The sequence below is a fragment of the Narcine bancroftii genome, chromosome 2 (assembly GCF_036971445.1).
Source record: "Narcine bancroftii isolate sNarBan1 chromosome 2, sNarBan1.hap1, whole genome shotgun sequence".
Lineage (NCBI taxonomy): Eukaryota > Metazoa > Chordata > Chondrichthyes > Torpediniformes > Narcinidae > Narcine > Narcine bancroftii.
The window spans coordinates 80,532,258-80,555,631 of NC_091470.1; the positions used below are offsets into that span (position 1 = coordinate 80,532,258).

The 23,374-nt window shown below is 41.7% G+C and overlaps 1 protein-coding gene across 1 annotated transcript in view; it reads left to right on the forward strand.

Moving 5' to 3' along the window:
- Window positions 1–13,636, forward strand: part of zfyve19 (zinc finger, FYVE domain containing 19) — a 43,731-nt gene extending 30,095 nt beyond the window's left edge. The window contains exons 7-11 of the mRNA XM_069917232.1: window positions 835–1,041; window positions 4,442–4,524; window positions 10,636–10,713; window positions 11,581–11,717; window positions 13,140–13,636. Of these exons, the coding sequence (XP_069773333.1) occupies window positions 835–1,041; window positions 4,442–4,524; window positions 10,636–10,713; window positions 11,581–11,717; window positions 13,140–13,212 (578 nt within the window). The 3' untranslated portion in view covers window positions 13,213–13,636. The remainder of the gene's footprint in view (window positions 1–834; window positions 1,042–4,441; window positions 4,525–10,635; window positions 10,714–11,580; window positions 11,718–13,139) is intronic.
- The last annotated feature ends 9,738 nt before the right edge of the window (window positions 13,637–23,374 follow it).

A 23,374-nucleotide genomic window follows, 5' to 3' on the forward strand; every position in this document is an offset into this window, starting at 1 on the left:
AGTTAAATTAATTGGCAAAACCTTAAAATAAAACTTGAGGTATTTTGGTTTCAACAAGTTAGTATTTTATTGGGCAGGTCACTTGCACATCAGAGCATGTTTGATTCTTCAAAATCAATGGATTGCAGGTGATGGAAACCTGAAACAAGGTCCAAATATACAGACAAATTTGGCAGGTTTAGGAGCATCTGTTGAAAATGAGTGCTTCAGGTCTTTGACTATTTATTCCCGGAAGAGTGTGTCATTACACATTCCCATAAATCTTGATGCATGCTCAGTTAAGAATCCCAAGGTAGCTTGTTTAGTCAGAAACTTTGCTTGCACTTTACAAAATTCCATGTGACAGCCAGGTTGTCAGTGTTAGCCTGCTGTTAGCGTATGTGAGAGTTTTAAGTTGTGATTAGGATAGGCTTATCATTCAGTCCCCAGCCATTCTGTGGTGAGTCAAATGCAGGGAAGATTTGAAAAGCACGTACATTTGCCCAGTAGTCAGAAATAGCAAATAACCTGTCAGATTTTCAGAAATGATTTAAAGGAATGTTGGGGGATAGTGCATTCTGTTTGGTGTCTTTAGGTGTGCAAGGTTAAATCAAGGACATTGATTATGGAATTTTTGTGAACTTCTTTAAATGCTGCATACTGATTTGTTTCATAAATTAGATGTTTTCCATATCATTGATGTTTGTGCACAAACCCCTTTATGAGATTAGGTTCTGTGGATTCCTCATTAGAAGCCTCTTGGATGCCTTTTTTGGCTCTTTTGCAGTTGCATGGCTTCTAAAATACCCCTCCAAATACCATATAACAGAGAGTGATGTTTTCTGTGAGGTACAGATGACGGAATCAATGACCTGAATAAAGGAATTGATCTGCAAAATTTCCACTGTGACAATGGCAAAAATATCAAACCTCTTGAGGAGGAGAAGAATTATCTGCTGGACCAAGCAAAAGCTGAACTAAAACAGGACAATTTGCACCAGGAGCACATCTTAAAGATATCTAGAAGACTGGCCATACTGAAGGGAGAGGATCCAAGTGCTGGTGAGTACAGGTGACTTTGGACAATTTAAACATGTTTCTTAAGTTTTAGAAATCTGTTCTTATGGTGATACTTGCTCTTCAGTGATTGCCTCTCTTGGCGGGTGAATCCTGATTGCTTCACTGTCTCAGTTCTTGGGTAATGGTGTTCCCTTCATAGTACTGGATTTAAATAGGGAAGACAATCCAAGATTTTGGACCAAATAACAAATTACCTCTTAACCCCTTATTTATGTTCATGCCTATTGTCAGATGTGCAGAGATAGAATAAAAAATAAATTTTGTATGCTATGCAGCAAGTCATCTCATACTTAACCACGTAGAAATGGCAAAAATAAAACAAAAGTACTGAACATAGTGTAACAGAGATATAGTATGGTTTATACAGTGCAAGCACAACATCATTTTACTAATGAGGTCTGTTCATTAGTTTGATAACAGTAGGAAATAAACTGCCCTTGAATCTGGTGGTGTATATTTTCAAACTCGTATCTTCTGCCCATCCAGGGGTGGGGGGTGGGGAGAAGAGGGAAGAAGAGAGTGTGACACCAATGGCTTTTTTTTAATGGTTTCTTTCTTGAGGCAGGATGAAATATAGATGGAGGATAGGGGAAGGTTGGTTTGTGTGATCACAACTTCCTGCATTTCCTATGCCAAGCTGTGATGCATTCAGAGAGGATGCTTCATGCTTCATGAGGTGCATCTTTAATAATTGGTAAGATATGTTGGGACATGCTGAGTTTCTTCAAGCTTCTACAGTAGTAGAGGCGTTGATGTTCTTTCTTGACCGTGGCTTCACGCTTCCTAAACTAGCTGCTTCACTTTGTTGACATTGTGAAAGGAAGTTATATTGATACCATGTCAGTAGACCCCCCTCCTCGCGCCCCCCCCCCCCCCCCCCGTGCCCCCCCCCCAGCTCCTGGGAGGTCAAGGATCCAGATGCAGAGTTGGATCCTTAAATGTGTGCAACTATAAATAGATTGCCATTCCATGAATAGGAGAGTCTAGAACAAGAGGGCAAAACTTCAGGATTAAAGGGTGACCACTTAGAACAAAGATGTAGTGGAATTTCCTTAGACAGTAGTTGCTTTTAGGTGTTATGAAGATTAGGCACCTGCAGGCGCGGCTAGCGGAGTTCAGCAAGCATGTTTAGGTGGCCACAGAATGGATGGCTTTCTGGCACCTAAACGTGCCAGCTGACTGCTAGCCGTCTAGCAGCGAAAGCCAGCTACTCAGGACAGCAGTCTGACCGCTCACCTCCCCAGGAAAGCAGTCTGACCGCTCGCCTCCCCAGGACAGCAGTCTGACCGCTCCCAGCGTGGCTGACAGGGGAGTATGGGGCTGAGGCAGCCGTCCCCAAGAATCCTGGCATATCGAAAGCTCTCACCTTTTAAATTTAGCGGGATTTTGTGTGCGTGTGTAAACCCCATAATCCCCTGCCGGCCACCCCAACCCCGTTGACCCATGCCAGAGGACTGTCAGGCAGCAGGGAGGGTAGCTGTCACGAGCGGGGAGGTTAGCTGTCAGCGGGTCACCAGCTGACGGTCAGCCTGCCCTCTGCTAGGCACCTGAAAGCTGCTAGCAGCTTTGCCTGAGCTGCTTTCAGCTGCAATGGGGAATACTCCGAGCAGGATATTATACCTACTGGAGAAGGGTAGGGTGAATAGACCTCCTGGCTGGCTTTTCCCGTTTCAGATGACCACCCGACAGCCTCACAGGAGTATAATGTGCAGCTTTACAGTCGGGTATTGTGGCCATCTGAAAGTGGCTAGTGGAATTTGTCACCACAAGCAGTTGTGGAGGTCCGGTCATTGGGTGTATTTAAGGCAGAGATTGATAAGTCCTTGATTAAGCCAGCAAATCAAAGGTTATGGGGAGAAGGCCGGGCAGTGGGGCTGAGTGTGAAAATTGATTAGCTCATGATTAAATTGCCATGCAGACACGATGAGCTGAATAGTCTATTTCTTCTATGTTTTGCGTCAAGATCTCACTGTATTCCTTGATAAACTTCATCATTGTCTACTATACTACTAATTCTTGTTATCCACAAATGCAGATGTTGAGGCTTTATAAGTCGCTGCTGAGGCCTCACTTAGAGTGTGGGGTACAGTTTTAGGCTCCTTATTTAAGAAAACATGGGCTGGGATTGGAGAGGGTTCAAAAAAGATTTACAAGAAATATTCCTGGAATGAAGGAATTAGCATATGAAGAACATTTGATGGCTCTTGGACTCTACTCCTTGGACCTCAGAAGAATGAGGGGGACCCCAAAGAAGCATTTTGAATGTTGAAAGACCTGGTCAGAATAGATGTGACCAAATTGTTTCCTATACTAGGGGAGTCGAGGACAAGAGGGCACAACTTCAGGAATGAAGGATGCCCATTTAAAATAGAGATACGGAGAATTTCTTTAGTCAGAGATGGTGACATTTTGGAATTTGCTGCCATGGGGGGGTGTTAAGTCTTAGTTGTAGGGTGTATTTAAAGCAGAGATTGATACCCTGACTATTAGACACCTATCAAAGGTTATGGGGAGTGGGGCTGAGTGGGAGAATGGATCAGCTCATGATGGAAAGGCGGAGTGGACACGAATGGCTTATTTCTGCTCTTGTATCTTGTGTTCCTCAGTGTTCAATAGAGATCTCCCAGTATTATGACCTTGTGACTGCATGAATTTCCTTCAAGTGCTTGTTTTCTTCCACATCCTAAAGGGTTATACTTGTTCTCTGAAAGTTGCCTCAAGAGTGTAGATGAATGGTAGGATTTGGTTGGTGGTGTGAGGTGGATTTGATGGGAATGTTGCAAGAGTTGAATGAGAATAGAATTGGCCTGGTTGCTTGATGTTCACTGGGGACTTGCTGGGCTGAGGGCCTGTTTCTGTGCTCTGATTACAATTATAGATTTATGAGGATGTTCGCTGTTCACATAAGCAAGGAATTGTAAGAGGAGAACAGGTTCCTTGCGAGGATCATTTTAGTACCATCCATCAGTTAACCTAATCAACATTATCTTTACCGCATGATCAATATTATTACCTTAAAATTCTGTTCTACCTTCATAAATTGGCACAGTTTGCAAAAGTCAGGCAGGGTTTCAAAAGTCTTTTGTATAGAACAATTAATATCAGTAAATAATTACAGACTGGAATCCAACTACACAATTGCATGGGTGGCACATGGAATGATTTGATTATGTGCTCAGATGACGTGATAAAATCATCAATCTGTGTATTGCTACTAATGTGACAGCTCTGAACCAAATTACTTGAAATCCACCCAACAAGATTAATGATTTCTAAGTTCACCACCAGTCTGAATGTCCACAGAAATATGAGATTAATACTGAGTTCAAGGCAGGAAAAGTAGGTTGGAGGAATATTCACTTTCTGTTTTCTGGGCTTGCAGTATCTATGGATGACTGGAAACGTGCAGAGTTGGCTATTGATGAAGAAAATGAAGACGTGGTGACCCAGCAAATTCTGAAACAGGTCTGAGTTGGAAGTCGAGATTTTTATCCGTCTTTAGAATTATAGAATCATAGAACATTTACAGCACAGAAATGGGCCACCTCTAGTCTTGGCCAAACCATTTTTTGCCTAGTCCCACTGACCTGCACCCAGTCCAAAGGCCTCCATACTGCTCCTATCCATGTACCTGTCCAAATTCTTCTTAAATGTTAAAATTTACCACTTCAGCTGGAAGCTCATTCCACACTCCTACCACTTTCTGTGTGAAGATGTTTCCCCTCTTGTTTTCCCCTAACCTTTCCCCTTTCACCCTTAACCCATGTCCTCTGGTTTGTATCTCACCTACCCTCAGTGGAAAAAGCTTATCTAAATTTACTCTATCCCCCTCATAATTTTAAATATCTCTATCAAATCTCCCCTCATTGTTCTGTGCTGCAGAGAATAAAGTCATAACCAGTTTAACCTTTCCCTGTAACTCATTTCCTGAAGTCTTTTGATGCCTCCTATTATGGATGTGGTAAACCAGGTGGCGGAGACTGACTCTTTAAGAACAGCTATTATCATTGGTGCCACTGAGGGAAAAAACATCCATTAAAACTGTCCTCATTTTTGACCTATTTCTCTATTAAATTGCAGATTACAAGATTAAAGTGAACCTGAGTATGATTATCTTTGGATGCAGAAAAGGCATTTAATCAGTTAGAATGGCCGTTTCTATTCAAAGTATTAGAAAAGTTTGGAATAGGCTGAATATTTATTAATTAGATAAAAACCCTTTATCATAAGCCATGGGCCAAAATTATAACTAATGGCCATATGTCGATGAATTTTCCTTTGAGTCGATCCAGCAGGCAGGGGAGCTCACTGTTACCAGGTCTCTTTGTTTTGGCGATTGAACAATTAACAGAGCCTATAAGGAAAGATCTGGACATAAAGGGATTCAAAGTTGACCAGGAAGAGCATAAAATTAATTTGTTTGTGGGTGATGTGTTGTATTTATCAGATCTTGATGAGTATTTAGCAAAACTACAGACTACACTGGAGAAATCTGGTTACAAAATTAATTTGGAAAAAAAGCAGAATTATGCCATTAATAAATTTTGATTATGAAAGATATCAAAAAGGAAGTTGGTTTAAATGGAAATTGGAAGGAATTAAATATTAGATAATAACTTGGAAAATGGAAAAACTTTCTTATTACTTTAATTGGGAGGGTTAATGGTGTGAAAATGGAAATGATGCTGAGACTACGATGCCTCTTCCAGCCGTTGCCAATTCTCTTGCCTCAGAATTTTTTTAAGACACTCAATGGTCATATAAGACAATTTCTTTGCAATACAGTTACACATCTAAAATCCCAAAAGTTCCAAAATCCAGCAAGTGGGGAGAGAGACCGGCAGCACGAGTCGGGCAGCCGGGGGGGGGGGAGACCGGCAGTGCGAGTCGGGCGGCCGGTGGGGGGAGACCAGCAGCACGAGTTGGGCGGACGAGAGACTGGCAGCGCGAGTTTGGCAGGCAAGGGGGGAAGACCAGCAGCACGAGTTGGGCGGGCGAGGGGGGAGACTGGCAGCATGAGTCGGGCGGCGGGTGGGAGATGGCAACGCGATTGGAAGGGGGTGGAGTTGGATATGGTAGCACAATTTGGGTGGGCTTAAATTTGGCTTTCTGAAATCCAAAAAAATCCAAAATTCAGAGCACAATGTCCCCCAAGGGTTCCAGATAAAAGATTGTGTACCTGTAATTTAATGCTTAGGATCTCCATGGAGAAATTGACATGGGAGTATAAATTGTGGGGATTAAGACTGCTGGATTTTTAAAAATATTATCTCGCAGCCCAGGTGAGGCCCCTGTCATCCTTTTTTGAAGAGGTGAGCTTTCCCTCATGGATCCAAATAGGATTACACACAATGAGGGAGGGGACTGTGAATGATTTTATTTACAAATGGAATGTTAAATTAATTTAAAAATAACCCCATTTTAATACATATGATTAAAATTTGGCATGAGATTAATGATTTTATTGGGGGAAAAAAAAGTGGGGGATGTCACCAAAGCACCACTATGCTCATGAATTTGGGTAATAAAATTCTGAATACTTGCTATGAAAAAGGAATTATGCATTTTGAAGATTGTTATGAGGAAGGGATACTTATGTCCTTTGAACAACTAAAACAAATATAATTTGTCGAATGGAACCTTTCACTGCTTTTTTTTTAATGTTATTTTTGATTTTCTAAGACATGGGTTCAGACAAAAATGTATTTTCTTTCAACGTTTGTGTACAACATAGTCTGTTTTGTCCCCTTCTTCCCCCTCCTCCCCCCATGCCCCAATACAACCAAGAATAAAGTTATATAAATTACACAAATACAAAAAACAAATACAGGTGATGTCAACAACACTTGCAAAAAACTGAAAAAAACCCAGGTATTTAAATGGAAAAGGGGTAAAGGCAAATTTTCTTCTATTTAGGTCCTTCTTATAAGAGAGATGGGATCCCACAATAAACCTGCCTGCAAGTAATGAGGTGGAAGGGATACTTCGGCTGGGAAATACACCTAATTCTATAACTGGGTGAATTTTGTTCTCCAAGGCATAAGGGCTAAGCTGGGCCTACAAAGGTCGAGAGAGAGGCAAAAGTCAGACCTCGGTGTTATAATACCAGAGGAGTATTGGTCTGATTGGTGTTTGGATAGTATGACATCAGCCATCAATGTGAGATATGGACTGGTTCAATACAATTTTTTTTACATCAATTATATCTTACGCCACAAAAACTGCATAAATCAAAATCTGAAATATCCAAAATGTGCTTCAGCTGTGGTGTTGAAATTGGAACCTTTTTACATTCTACCTGGTCCCCTTCTTATTGCTCGATGGGCCTTGGAGTTGTTTCGTTGTATACACGTAGAGAAAATTACTTACAATTTAAATATGACACATTCATTAAAATATGGCACCCATATTTGGATTATGTAGAGGTCCAATTATAAATTTGACCGTTTGATGTATGTAAAGATGTGATAACCCCGAAAAGAATTATGGAAAAATTAGAGCTCTGACAGTACATGAAGGTATACTTTTGTATTTGTGTGTGGGAGGGAGAATTTTGCAGATATTTAATATATTTGAAATATATAAAAGTTTAAAGATTGTATTTATGAAAATTAAAAGTTATAATATTCAAAAAAATAACTTTAACATCCCAACTGCTATACTCAATACTTTGATTTATGGAGGCTAATATGCCAAAAACTTTCTTTACAACCCTATCTACCTGTGATGCCACTTTCAGAGTATTATGTAGCCGCTTTCAGGTGGCCACAAAGCCCGACTGTAAAGCTGCACTCCTGTGCGGCTGTCGGGTGGCCATCTGAAACCGGAAAAGCCGGCCAGGTGGTTTACTTACCTAACCCTTCTCTGAGAGGTATAACTATCCTGTTGTGATTGTGGCAGCTAAAAGCGGCAAGCTGCCAGGGGGTGGGCTGATGATGTCGCGGTGATGTCGTCAGCCATTGACTCCTGAGACAAGGAAGCCAGACTAAAGTAGACTTCTTCAAATTTTATTTTGCACTGACTCCTGCTGCCGCTGCCAGATCCCCCCCCCCCCCACCCTCGCCCGCCCGACTCCCATTGCTGCTGTCGGTCCCCCCACCTGACTGCCGCTGCCAGTCTCCCCCCCGCCCGCCCAACTCCCGCTGCCGGTTTCTCAGTGGGAGTCAGGCGGGTGAGGGTGGGGGAGGAGACAGGCAGCGGGAGTCAAGTCATTCCTGAGTTGTTTGTCTTGACGAGCTGCTATGACATGAGGTCAGCGTGGATGGGACTAGGCACCTGTCCGGAGTAGCCGGCTTTCGCTGCTAGACAGCCGGCAGTCACCTGACACGTTTAGGTGCCAGAAAGCCGTCCATTCGTGGCCACTTAAACGTGCTAGCTGAACTCCTCTAGCTGCACCTGCAGGCACCTAATCTTCTATCAGAACACCTGAAAGCGGCTTGTATCTGAATTCTCAGATCCCTCTGTTCTACTGCACACCTCAACGCCCTACGATTTATCGTGTATGTCCATTCTTGGTTTGTCCTTCCAAAATGCAACACCTCACACTTGTCTCCATTAAATTCCATCTGCCATTTTTCATCCTATTTTACCAGCTGGTCCAGATCCCTCTGCAAACTTTGAAAACTTTTTTTCTTAGTGTCATCGGCAAACTTGATGATCCAATTTACCACATTATCATCCAGATCACTGATATAGATGACAAACAACAATGGTCCCAGTACCGATTCCTGAGGCCACCACTAGTCACAGGCCTCCAGTCTGAGAAGCAATCATCCACCACTATCTGGCTTCTCCCATCCAGCATTTTTGAATCCAGTTCACTACTTCACTATGAATACCTAGCATCTGAACCTTCCTGACTGACCTACCATGTGGGACCTTATCAAAGGCATTACTAAAGTCTATTTAGACAACAACCACAGCCTTTCCTTTGTCAGCTTTCCTGGTAACCTCCTCAAAAAAACTCTATACTATAGATGGGTTAAACACAACCTACGACACACAAAGCCATGTTGATGATCCCTAATCAGTCCTTGGCTATCCAAATAATTGTATATTCGATCTCTTAGAATACCTTCCAATAATTTTACCTACTACTGAGATCGGACTCACTGGCCTATAATTTCCAGATTTATTTTTGGAGCTTTTTTAAACAATGGAATGTTCTTTGACTAAAGGTGGGCATACATTTTTCCATAAATGCAGGGTGAAAAGACTGGAGGCCCAAGGAATTCAAAGTGTATTTACCCCTCTAATTTGTTTTCTCTTATTTTTTAATCCACATTGTCAATTCCCCCCCCCCCCCCCCCCCCCACTCCTCACAATTCCCATCAATTCCAGTGAAGCAAAATTCATCAGGGAGTAATTTACTGAAGTATCCCATCAGAAGTTAATTTATTTCTGGAGAAATCATTCTGTGTAAATTCTCCCAAGGTATCATGAAAGTTAACAGTCCATTATGCCAAAAGCCCTGAGATAGAAAATTAACCCTTGATTTGTGCTAACTGATGATTTGAGATTTAGCATTTGGACTTGATTAAGAGCCAGAAACAAGTCAATTTGTAACATCCAGTAATTTCAGAGCCTTGGCTCTAGTATTACTCACCCTGACTTGGAAGGGTTCAAACCACATTAGAACACATAATTTAAACCAGAAATGAGAGAATTACACCTGCTTAATGCCTCAGATGAGGTATTAACCCAGAACCCAGTGGAAATAATGCAAAAAAAAGAGAGAAATTCTTCCAGAGTACATGATTTACATTCATCCTTCAATACCAAAATGAAACAGATTATCTGGTTGTATATTTTATTTAATGTTTGAGGGATTTTTGCTGTCTACAAGTTAACTGCAGCAATCCTTAAATTGAAAATATGAGTGTTTCTATAGTACTTTTGGTACTTGTGATGTGTTTTCAAATGTCCTGAGGGGCTATATGAATGCAAGTTTGCTTGTTAAAAGTAGGTGGTAGAGAAATTTGCAGGTTGTGATCAATGTTCCCTCTCAGCTGTGCACGTTACCTAAAATAATGTAATAATTAATAATTATACTTAATGAAAATAATCTCTTAGTTAACAGTTTCTGTTAACTGGTTGGTTAGTTAGTTAAACAAATAGTTAATCATACTTGTATTACAATAAAACATGCCAATACACTATTATTAGCTATGAGAGATAGGCTGTGCCAAAATTATCGTGAAACAATGTCATTTATATTTGCTCAAGCATTCAGTGCACACATACTTTTGTCACGGGGAAAAAAAATTGCACAACATAAGATTTTTGCGCACAAACTGACCATATTAGAGGGAACATTGGTTGTGGTGTGAATTTTGAAAGCATCTTCTCCTATTCCTCCCCCGAAACCTCTTGCCTTTTGTGGATCGAACTGATGTCAGAAAAATTCTAATTGTGTTGCTCAGTTTCTTTTGAAACTTTTCTGCAGCAAGATTAAAATGAGTTCAGAAATCTAATTAACACTATTAGAATGCAAATATTAGTTTATATGCTCATAGCACATCAACTGCTGGTAAAACATTAACTTGTGTGTTTTGAGTATCTTATCTATGCTTTCAGATAAATGAAGAAATTTCTCTAGATGAAACAAGTGGCTACAACATCCCTGTTACACAACCTAAACCAGTTAGGAGAAAGGTATTGTATTTTTATAGTTGGAAATAAAAATAAAAATTTGGCATTCTGATGGTGCAGATATCGTGGACTGAGAGGCCTGCTACTGTATGGTTTTATATTCGCATCTAATGTGGAGAATAAGGATGTGGGTGCTGCTACTTTCTACATTGTTCATCTGGCCCCGGGTCTACTTTTGTAAAAAGGGCATAGATAAGGAAAAGAGTCTGTCTTTATCCAAGTGTAAGGGAATTTAAAATAAGAGGACATTGATTTAAGGTACGAGGGAAAGATTTAAAAGGGAGCTGAGGGCACCTTCAACACAGAAGGCAGTGGGTATATAGAATCAACTGCCAAAGGACATGGAGGCAACAGATAGAATTGCAACATTTAGGCAGCTACGTGGGTAGGAAAGGTTTAGAGGGATTCGATTGAATGTAGACAAGCTACAACCAGTTTGGTTGTCATTTGACAAGTTGGGTCAAAGGGCCTGTTTCAGTGCTGTATAAATTTTGACTGTTATGAAACTACACATACATTTGATTCCCTAGCTGCCATTATTGATCTTTCCTTGCAATCTTTTCTCAACACTAAAATTTTTCCAATGTCTGTCTGTCATCCTTAAATGAGATACTTGACTTAGTAGGTGCACTTATCAATGTCAGAAGTTGGAAGTTAAAAACCCACTTCAGACTCATTTGAGAGATAACTGCAGTCCTGAGGGAGAGATGAACTGTCAGAAAAGGCCTGTATTTCTATCTTTCTTCTCTCCTCAATTAAAGCACTTCTTAGAACCCATCCCTAAGTGTCTGATCATCTGTCCTTCAGGAGTTTAGTGTAAAACTTTTATCAAATTGTTTGCTCAGAGCAAATTTTGAATTGTCTTTCCAGCATATCCCTCCAATTCCATCAGCTGCTGAGACAGCAGAGGATGATGATGAGCTGCCTTGGTGTTCCATCTGCAACGATGATGCTGTACTCCGTTGCCATAACTGTGATGGAGACCTCTACTGTCACAGATGTTTTAGGTAAGTGCAGCTGCTAACTGAGTGGTTTGAGGTCCACTTGCCGAATGCAGGTCAAATGAATAAATGAATTGTTGCAATTAATTGCACAGCTATAAATAACTTTTACTTTAAAACATTGACTTGTGTGCAAGTAACTTTTACTTTGTAACTAATAATACATTCTTTTGCAATAAATATCATTAAATTTTCAGAGGATAGAATGATCATAATATTTTTGCACGTTTATATATCCATCAGGTCTTAAATACTATTAAAAGAAGCATCCAAGAAAAAAGACAACTCAAAATTATAATAGCTGGAATTTCATGACAGAAGGTTTAGATATAAAGATCAAAATATTATAGCGAAGAAGTGAACATTGATAGATGACAGACCAAATACTGTTTCCTCAGGAAGATGCAGTGTGTGATTTGTGGTGCTTTATTTAAGGATGATTTTAAGAATAAAATTTAAATTTGGGCATACAGCACAGTAACAGGCCATTTTAGTCCACGAATCGATGCCACCCAATTTACACCCAATTAACTTACACAAATGGCGGGAGGAAACCAGAGCCCCTGGAGAAAACCTTCAGAGACACGTGGAGAAGGTACAAACTCCTTACAGGCAGTGCAGGATTCGAACCCCAGTCCAGTCCCAATCACTGGTGCTATAAAGGCATTGTGCTAACCACTATACCAACTGTGCCACCCTGATATTTAGACATTTGGGAGGACAACCGTGCAGATTTGGAAGAACAGTTTGCTACAAGAAAGTGCAGATTTTTAGCTAGCCTCATTATTGGGTAGACATCCCAGCATATAAACCCAGTGTTGAGGTGTTTTCATAGGAACAAAAATGGGTCAGATGATTGATTAGAAGGAATTTGTTAACAGGATATGAGACAGTGGATCAAAGCAGACTGGTTTCATTCATTGATGGGCATAAAATGAGCTGGCAACACATTTAGTGTAGAAAGAAGAAAAGCCTTAGCATTAGAAGGTTGCAGCAAGCATCAGATGTTGGCGATTGAAACAACCATCATACTAAAATAAATGATGGCTTTCAGACAGAGGAATGCTGAGAAATTATATGGACAAAATATCAAGGAATCAGCACAGAAGATGAATTGATGTAGGTTCATTATGTTGAGGAGATGGCTTTCATGTCATAATTTCCATTTCATTCTTTGCAACTTGTGTTTTAATTGCTCTACTAAAATTGGAATGCTACATTCCACAACCTTTGCGAGGTAACTAGAGTGAGCAAATTTCAGTGATTGGATGATTCAGTAACCATTAATGCACAACTGAAAACTGTTCAGTATGTTGATACAAGGCATTCATTTCTTAAGCAATTTGCTTTCACACATTTGTACAATTTGTTTTTGTTTACAAGGAAATAAATTTCTAATGAATTCTCATCTTCAATTTACCTTCATAGGGAAGGGCATGACAAATTTGAGCAGAAAGAACATAGAACAACCAAGTACAGCCAACCAAATAAGAAAAAATAAGAACTGTTCTGTACCCCTGGTGTCTGCCACAATACGACAAATTAAATTTAACAAGACATTATTAATTGAACAGATTTCTTTCCCACTCACATGCCACCTTAATAGGTGTTCTGTGGTTAGTAAGGGACTACTTAAGGTGGTATGTGAGTGGAAAATAAAAGGTTGAGAACCACTGCTCCATCATGTGTCTGCAGTTCCTGTGCATCACAAAATATCCTGCTGCTGTGACCTCCTGTTTTGCATGTTAAGTGGTAAGACATGGTGCACCTTAAGACACTAAAAGTTAACTTTGACATGTCTAACAGAAATAAAAAGACTGTAAATTAGCACTTCCAAGTTATTTTTTAATTGGGTAATTATTTTGAATTGTAATTTATCTCACTTGTATAATCCATTAAAACAGTTGACAAATCCTAACTATATGCTGATATTTTATTAAAATAAATAAATTAGTGGGCTTTCTCCTTAAATTATCTTTTTTTTAAAAAAACAACTCTTTTTGGATCTCTATTTGACACAAAGATTAGAGGTTTTGTGGACAGTGAGGAAAGCGTTCAAAACTTGGAGAGAGATCTGGTCCAGCTGGAGAAATGGGCTGAAAAATGGCAGATAGAATCTAATGCAGACAAGTGTGAGGTGTTGCATTTTGGAAGGACAAACCAAGAAAGGACTGTTACGTCATGGACCAGCAACAATAGAAACTCACCAAGACAATGGTATTTCAAAACAATAACTTTTTATTATTAATATAACAACTTACTTAACGCTAAACTTAACCCCAACTATGCGCAAATGTGGATGTGTGTGTTAACTACCCAAATTATTACAGCTTAGGCACAATTCTGAAAAATTGATTCAAAGTTCAGTCTTACAAATCTTGTGTTGAAAATTAGAACTTTAGAAAGTTCTAATTAGAAATTAGAAAGAAAGTCCTTGATGAATATGAGGGGGCATATGTTTTTTTCATAATATTTAAAGATGAATGTATATTAAGTAAGAATGAATACGGGGAAATCAAGGAAATACAGGGAGGGAGGTACAAGTAGTAGATGGGTGCATTGGTCACATCTCAAAATGGCTAGATGATTAGCACCAATAGCTTAGCTATTGGTGTGGGGAATGGGGGGGTAAAGGTAAACATGGAGGGGGAAAAGTGGGGGGGAAGTTCTGGGGTGTTTTTCATTTTGTTCTGAATTGTGGGTGTTAGTTTTGTTGATTTGTTTAGTTCTTGTGTGGAACAGGGTGGCCTGTCCCAAGGATTTACAGAAGAGAACCAGAATGAAGTTAAGTATCAGAGGTAGGGAAGGATATAATGGAGTGGTCTGAGGATAATGGGTAAGTCGATCAAATTTGTGAGTTTTGATGTAAATGGGGAAAGAGTCTTAGCAGATGGATATAGTGTTTTTACAGGAGATCTGACAAAGGAAGAGCATTTAAAGTTAGAGGGGTGGATGGGCTAAATGGTGATGTCCTCCTTCAATTCCAGAAATAGGGAAATGGCTATCTTGATTGGGAAGAATGTTCCAGGGATGGTCAGAGAAGTTGGTTGCTGACTTGTCAGGGAGATTCGTGATGATGCATTGTTAAATATACTCAAAGCCCTGGACACATGAATATTTATACTCCGAACTTTGACCATGAAAAGTTTATACAGGACATATTCTTGAAAGTTTCCAATGAGTGAGAGAATGTTTTGATTGGAGGGAACTTTAATTTTTGTTTGGATCCAGTCGTGGACAAATCTGCAAAAAAGGTAACAAGGCCCATGGTGGCTAAGTCTACCTTGGCTTTCATGTATGATCTAAATCTCGTAGATGTCTGGAGAAGGCTGAATCCAAGAGAAAGGGATTACTTTTACTCGAGACGACACAACTCCTACATCAGAATTTTTTTGGCATCAGCCCAATTGAAGGGTAGGATAGTGGAGACCAAGTACACTGCTCGACCACTGTCTGACTATTCACCCTTGACACTGTCCATTACAATGTCAGATAAGCAGGCCTCAATGTATAGATGGTACCTGAATACATTGCTGTTGGGAAGAATGGAATTTTGTAGCTTTGTTCGAGCTCAGATAGAATTCTTCTGTGAAATGAACCAGGAGTGGTCTTAGCTTTAGGTATGGAAAAGGCCATTGACAGATTTGAATGAGACTTTTTTTCAAGGAACTGGATAAATTTGGATTGGGTCAAACATTTATTAATTGGGTGAGGAAACTTTATTGTAAACCCCCAAGCAAAAATTATTACAAATGGGCAGATGTCTCCAGTGTTTCCCTTGAGCAGATCCAGTAGGCAGGTTAAAGTATCAAACCCTGAAGGAGGAAGAGACACTGACCTCCGAACCAATGTCCATGATGAATTTTCGCCCTGAGAGCTCATCCCAGATATAAAGCAGGCTGTTACGGTGGCCAGTCATCGTAGCCATTATTGATGGCTGGCCTGGGCATTTCCCAAAAAACCACAAGGAGCACAGCATTTGCGGGCACCAGCAACTCAACATTGGTGATAGAAACACCAGTTGCTAGTCTCTGAGTCACGATTGTCCAGTGGGGACAATGTTCTCGTTGTTGGAACTGAAAGGTTCGGTGCCTTGGGGCACGATGCAGCATTTATTTTGATGGGCTTCACACCCTACGCTTCGCGCACCACAGGATGTCCCCCTATGCAGCCACTGCTCATGGGTCGCTGAAATGCTCATTGGATAACATGAGGTGGATGTGTACTGACAAATGGTCTAGAAATAGCACTTCAAAGAACGATTATGGGTTGTGGCCATCCACCAGTGCCAACATGTCACCCATAAGCTCTGAAGGGGAGTGGTCTCCCAACCCATCGATGTGAAGGAGCCGCTCAGCTCGCTCACGCCAGGAGCGAGGAGTGCAGGAGGAGTGCTTTCAGCACCTCATACTTGCTGTGCCGTGGTGGTTCCTGAAGGAAATCCACAACATGGCTGGCTGTGTCCTAGTCCAAGGTGCACACCACATGGTAATACTTGGTGGCGTCCACCTCTATTTTTCTGATGTGGAATTATGCCTCTGCCTGACCAAACCGGATTTTGGGTTGCGTCGCCAAAAGACACAGTTTTAGGGATATTACTGTGCTGTCCATCACTGGTCCAAAATTTTGTTTTGGGCCAGTCAGTGTCACCAATTGTAGCCACTGATGTCACAGTGGGTATTTCAAGAGGAGAGTAACAAGTCGCAGTTGAGAGGAAGTTCAAACAAAACTGTTTACAGATGCACGCAACCTCTTTTTAAAAAAGCCCATGTCATGCATCCCAGTAGTGTCACCGTGATGTCATGACAGTTGCAGCCAATTCGCTGGAACTTGTAGTACTGCTACAAAGGCATGATAATTACCACAAGGCCGCCAATCCCCAGAAGACTTTTTTGGAACCATATGCAAGAGTGATGTCCAGAAGCTGCCACATCTGTGGACTATGCCCAGCTCTGGCATGTGGTCACATTAACCACGGATCATCCTAAAATCTTGAAAAGTGGAATCTACAAGCCCACGTTGCAACCAGAGGGCTATGTGGTAGGTTACTGCATGTTTAATATCTGTATGCCGATAAGATTGGGTCACTAAGCGAGAGAAATGCTGGAGCAATTCTTGGAAAGCACAGGAGCCAGGTTGGAGGCTCTTCAGATGGGTGATGAGGAATGACAAATGCAGCTCACTTGTAAAGGATGGGGAACCTCTAACTTGAAACCTAAAAGGAGCTGTGAACCCTCTGGGTTACCGCTTGTAGCTGCAGTAATTTACCCAGTTTACACACATTTTTTTCAGACACAACACTGGATATTTCTTCCCACCAGACATCACCCAGCCAAACTCCTCTAACCTTTTCATTGTCTCTCCACCAAATGGGTGATCTTGACACTCTCACTCTCCTCTTCCTACGTCCGAGATCCATCACAACATATGCAGCCTTCTGAGCTAACCCACGCATGCATGCTATTACTCCCATGCATTACCTGGAATACATTATCAGCAGTGACCAGCACCACTGCCGGTGCAGGTAAGTATGTGACCATGACATACTGTACAGCCAACACCCCTTCCTGAGACCACATAGCCTGACATTTAATTGGCCATTCTTGTGCGGATTCTGGGTTGAATGGAGCTGGCAGCTGGTCATCGGATCTTACCTAGCACCGTCGGTAAGTTATGGTGCCTGACCATCCACCCCACCCTGCAGCCCAGAGTAGATGCCATATAAAGAGCCAGATGGTGATGTCGTGAGTCAGGCAACATTTAAAAACATTTTGAGTCAAGGGACACGATCCACTTTGATATTGACAGTGAGGATGGTTGTTGGCTGCCAGATGATATGGATAATCTGGCAAATGGGACAGAGCAATGGCAGATGCAATTTAATCCTAGTAAGTGTGATATGATGCACTTTGTGAAGACTAATAAGGTCAGGATGAAACACATTTAATCCAGCACCTTCAGGTATATAAGGAACAGAGCAACCTTGGTATAATAATCTAAAGAGTCTTAGAGGTGAATCTACTTCCTCCCCCATCACTTCTGTTTATTGACCTCCTGCTTCTTTCTACTTATGACCTCCTACCAACATCCTCCCCACACTTCACACTGCCACCCAATTTCATGTCATCTGCAAATTTGCTAGTTATTTATAATCCCCTTATCTAAATCATTAATATATATATATATGATAAACAACTGAGGACCCAGCACTGAGCCCTGCAGAACCCCACTTGTCACATCCTGCCATTCCAAAAGTGACCCGTTAATCCCAACTCTGCTGCTGTCAACCAATTTTCTATCCATGTCAGCACCCTACCCCCAGTACCATGCTCTCTCATTTTGCGTACTAATCTGTGTGAGACCTTATCAAAAGCCTTCTGAAAGTCCAAGTACACCACATCCACTGGCTCTCCTGTGTTCACCCTCCTCGTCACATCCTCAAAATTTTCTCTTCAGAAATCCACGGTGACTTGTAATGATACTGTTATTTCTAAGTGTTCTGTTATTTCTTCTTTTATAATAGATTCTAATATCTTCCCCACTACTGATGTCAGGCTAACTGGTCTGTAATTGCTTGTTCTCTCCCTTCCTCTCTCCCTTCCTCTCTCCCTTCTTGAAAAGTGGCACAACATTAGCCAAGCTCCAATCCACAGGCATCTCTCCTGAATCTATAAGAAAATTAGAAAATCTCGACCAATGCATCCACAATTTTTAGAGCAACCTCCCTAAGCACCCTGGGATGCAGTCCATCAAGCCCTGGGGATTTATCAGTCTTCAGTCCTTTCAATTTACTCAAGATCATATGCTTCCGAATCTGGATTTCCATCAATTCCTCCATTACCATTGGAACTTCTATCAATTCCTTCAATACCGCAGGACCTCTACCGCCTATCTGACCTTTACCTCTACCCTGGTGAAGACAGATCCATAGTATCTGTTAAATTCATCAGCCATTTCCTTACTTCCCCTAATAATTTTGCCCATTTCTGTTTTTAAGTGCCGAGTTTTGGTCCTAACTATTTTTATTCCTCTAAATACCTAAAGAAGCTTTTACTATCCTCGTTTATATTATTGGCTAGTATTGCTTTCTTAGTTATCTTCTGTTGCTCTTTGAAGGTTTCCAAATCCTCTATCTTCCCACTCCTCTTTGCTATATTATACTTCCTCTCCTTGGTCTTGATACTATTCTTGATTTCCACAGTTGCCCTTTTTCTTGTCTTAGAACCTTTCTTCTTTGGAGTGAACTGGAAGTGTACCTTCTGAAAAATGCCCAGAAATACCTGCCATTTTTGTTTCACTGTTCTCCCAGCCAGGGTATCCTTCCATTGTATTTTGGTGAGCTCCTCCCTCATGGCTGCATAATTCCCTTTATTCACTTTTAATACTGATACATCTGACTTTCTTTCCTTCTCCCTTTCAAATTGCAAATTAAAACTCACCATATTATGGTCACTATTACCTAATGGCTCCCCTACTTCAAGGTCCCTTATCAAATCCACATCATTGCACAACACCAAATCCAGAGGGGTCCATCACAAGCTGCACTAAGAATGTATCCCAGAGACATTCTATAAACTCACTTTCTTGCAGTCCTGCATCAGCAAGATTTTTTCAGTCTACCTGCATGTTGAAATCCCCCATAACAACTGTATCATTACCATTCTGACATGCCAATCTTAACTCCTGATTTATTCTGCCTCCGATCTACTGTTTGGGGGCCTGTATATGACTCCCATTATGATCTTCTTGCCCTTGCAATTTCTCAACTCTATCCAAACAGACTCTACTCCACCTCCTTTTATGTTGCTCCTTTCAAGGGACTGAAAATCATTCCTCACCAACAGAGCCACCCCATCCCCTCTACCCACTTGTCTGTCCTTTTGATAGGACGTATACTCTGGAATATTAATTTCCCAATCCTGGCCCTCCTGCAGTCAAGTCTTCGTTATTCCTATAAACATCGTACCCTCCAATATGCAGTTGAGCCTCAACCTCATCCATTTTATTTCTTATACTCCCTGCATTCATGAATAATATATTTTAATCTGTTACTCCCCACACCCCTCACTTTTGTTACCTGACGCACTTGGTCATACTCTCCGACCCCTTTCTGCTCCTTCTGCCCTTTTAATTTCACTGCCTATCTGAACTTTTCCTATTTTCTCTTTCCTATCCATTTCTCTATCGCTTAGGTTTCCATCCCCCTGCCAGATTAGTTTAAACTATTCCCAACCTTCCCACTAGGATATTGGCCCCCTTTGGGTTCAGTTGTAACCCATCCTTCTTGAAGAGGTCATGCCTCCCCCAGAAGAGATTCCAATGGTCTAAGAATCTAAAACCCTGCCTTCTGCTCCAGCCCCTCAGCCACACATTCATCCATCTGATCCTTCCATTTTTCCCCCACTTGCACTCGTAACAGGTAGCAATCCAGAGATCACTCCCCTGGAGGTCCTGTCTCTTAGCTTCCATCCTAACTCACTGTAATCCCTCTTCAGGACCTCTTCCTTTTTTAAAATCTATGTCATTGGTACCTACATGTACAAGGCATCAGGCTGCTCTCCCTCTCCTCTCAGAATACCCTGGACCTGATTTATGTCTTGCACCCTGGCACCTGGGAGGCAACACACCAAGTGGGTATATCTATTAGGCTCACAGAATCCCTTTTCTGTACCCCTGACCATTGTTTCCTATGACCACTGCATTCCTCTTCCTTCCCTTTTGCACCACAGCACCAGGCTCAGTGCCAGTGACCTGGTCATTGTGGTCAGCCTCTGTCAGGTCCTCCCCCTCAACAGCATCCAATATAATATACCTGTTGCTGAGAGGAATAGCCATAGGGGTGCTCTCCATTATCCTGGTGTTTTTCTTCCCTCCGCTAACAGTTGCCCACTTATCCAACACCTCTAGTCTAGGGGTAACTACCTCCCTGTATGTCATATCAATTACATCTTCACTCTCCCTAATGAGCCACAGATCATCAAGATGCAACTTCATCTCCATAATTTGCTCCTTAAGCACCTGCATCCTGGTGAACCCAGTGCAGGTGTGACCATTAGGGAGGGTGAATGTCCTATCAACCACCTCCTCACTCTCCCTAACAAACCACAGGTCATCAAGCTGCAGTTCCAGTTCCCCAACTTGATCTTCAAGGAACTGCACCTTGGTGCACCTGGTGCAGATGTGGCCATTGGGGAAGGTTGAAGTCACCCATGGTTCACACATCTGACACTCCGAACAGAGCACTAACCCCATAGACGTGACACTGAATTCTATATTAAACTTATTAAGAAAGGCAATAATACAGCTTATCTTTCTCCTCACTCCTTCGCTGTGCCATTCACTCACTGGCCATTCTTTGTCCCTCCCCTCCTTTTATTAGTCCCTTATCAATTAACCTGACCAGTAAGTTTACTTTATGTACTCAACGCCTCGTCGCTCAGCTAACGCACTTCCTCTTCGACCTCCTCGTCACCTGACTAGGCCCCAGACTGGTAAGTTTACTTTATGTACTTACCGACCCGTCACTCAGCCAACACACCTCCTCCTTGACCTCCTCCTCACCCAACTAGACCCCTGACCAGTAAGTTTACTTTATGCACTTTATCGCTCAGCCAACTCGCCTCCTCCTTGACCTCCTTGTCGCCTAACTGGACCCCTGACCGGTAAATTTACTTTATGTCCCGTTGATGCTGTGTGACGTACTGAGTTTCTCCTCGACTTTTGTATATTGCAGTACAATCGCAACATCTGCAGACTTTCCTGTTTAAATCCCTAGAGGTGGGCTGCACAGGTAAATAAGGTGAGGAAGAAAGCAAACTGATTACTGGCCTTCATTATCTGAGGCATAGAATTTGAGAAAAGGGAGGTGTTGGTACAACAGAAAGCAGCTGAAGTTCTACGAGCGGATCTGGTCGCCAGATTGTAGGAAGGACACAATTGCACTAGTCAAGTTTATGGTCAACTGATTGCCCAAATACACCCAAAGAAACCACATTCTCTGGTCCTTGGTGCCGAATATGGAGACACACAACCAGACAGTAAGTATGCAGGACAAGTAGTCCTACATCCAAATAAATAAATAAATAAATTTTGTTTGATGAATATGAGAGTCTCGGATGGTTAGTGTGAGCAGATCAGATTGTGTGAGCAGATTGTTCAGTATTCTCACTGCCCATTGGAAGAAACTGATCCTCAGCCTGATGGTGCCTGACCTAATACTCCTGTATCTCTTTCCTGATGGGCGCAGCTGAAAGAAGCTGTGTGCAGGGTGGAGGAGATCCTTAATGATTTTGTGCAGCTTCTTCAAACAATGATCTTAGAAGAAAGTCTGCAATGATCCTCTGCCACTCTTATGGTTCTGTGGATTAACCTCCGATCCATTTCTCTGGGGCAACCGTACAAGACTGTGATGCAGCTGGCCAAGATGCTCTTAACGGAGCTCCTGTAAAAAGTTGACATGATAGCGGCCAGTCATCTTGCCCATTTCTTTTCAGGAAGTGCAGTTGCTGTTGTGCCTTCCTGAGGACATGTGTGTCCACAATAGGTGACTAGTTAAGTGAACTCCAAAGAGGAGGTTAGTCGTTCACCACTAGGGAGGATGCAGAGTAGATTGGCCAGGGTCATGGCTGGCTGGATCTTTTCAGTTCAGAGAAAGGACTGGACATGTTTTCCTTGAAGAGGAGGATGCTGGGAGGGGAGGGGTGTGACTGATATAGAACATTCTGAGAGGCAGAGATTGGATAAATAACAAAAAATGGGAAAATAATCTAAAACAGGAGAGCATGGGTTTTGGGGTAAAGGGAAAGGTGAGGAATATAATTCACCAAAAGTGTGGCTGGAATTGGAATGCAATGCTGAGAGGGTGGTCGAGGCAGATGTACCTTGGAAAAGCCTCTTGACGAGCAGTTAAATTGCCACGGCATGGAAGGCTGCAGTCTAAATGCTGATTAGTGGAGCTTCCTACTTGTGCTCAGCATGGACATGGTGAGGTGAAGAATTTGTTTCTGTGCTGTGTGGCTGTGTCACTCCAAGATTTTGGATCTAGCTTTGTTTTGCCAATGATTGGGGCTGACGACCTACATGAAGAAGAGAAGTGAACAGTCGCATTTACTTTAATTACATTTTTAAGCTTACCATAGTTGATCGTGGCTGTATAAAATTTGATGACTCTTTGATATGTTATAAATGTTAGATTTTTTAATATTAATCGACTATTTGACATATCTCTGATAATTGTAGGTGCAATAATTCTGCATCCGTGAAAAAAATATCCCCGGGTGTTTATGAGCTGTGGGGATGCTGGCATGTTGACCTGATAAACATCCCTCTTCACTGTAACCATCCTCTTTTGTTCTGCTGTACTTATGAAAAGATGGACTTGCTGCATTTTAATTTTTCTGGCACATATGATGATAGATTTGAGCAAAAGACTATCTACTGGAAGAACTCAGTGGGTTCATCAGTCCTGGGGGGGGGGGGGAAGTGTTTTGGGGTGCAGATCTATTCCTTCATTTTAGAAGGACAAACGAGAAGGCTGAGTACAGGGTTAATGGCCGGTTACTTAAGAGTGTGGATGAACTGAGGGAGCTTGTGGTCCAAATCCATACATCCCTCAATGTGGCCGCACAGGTTGATAGGATTGTTAAGAAGGCCTACGGGATGCT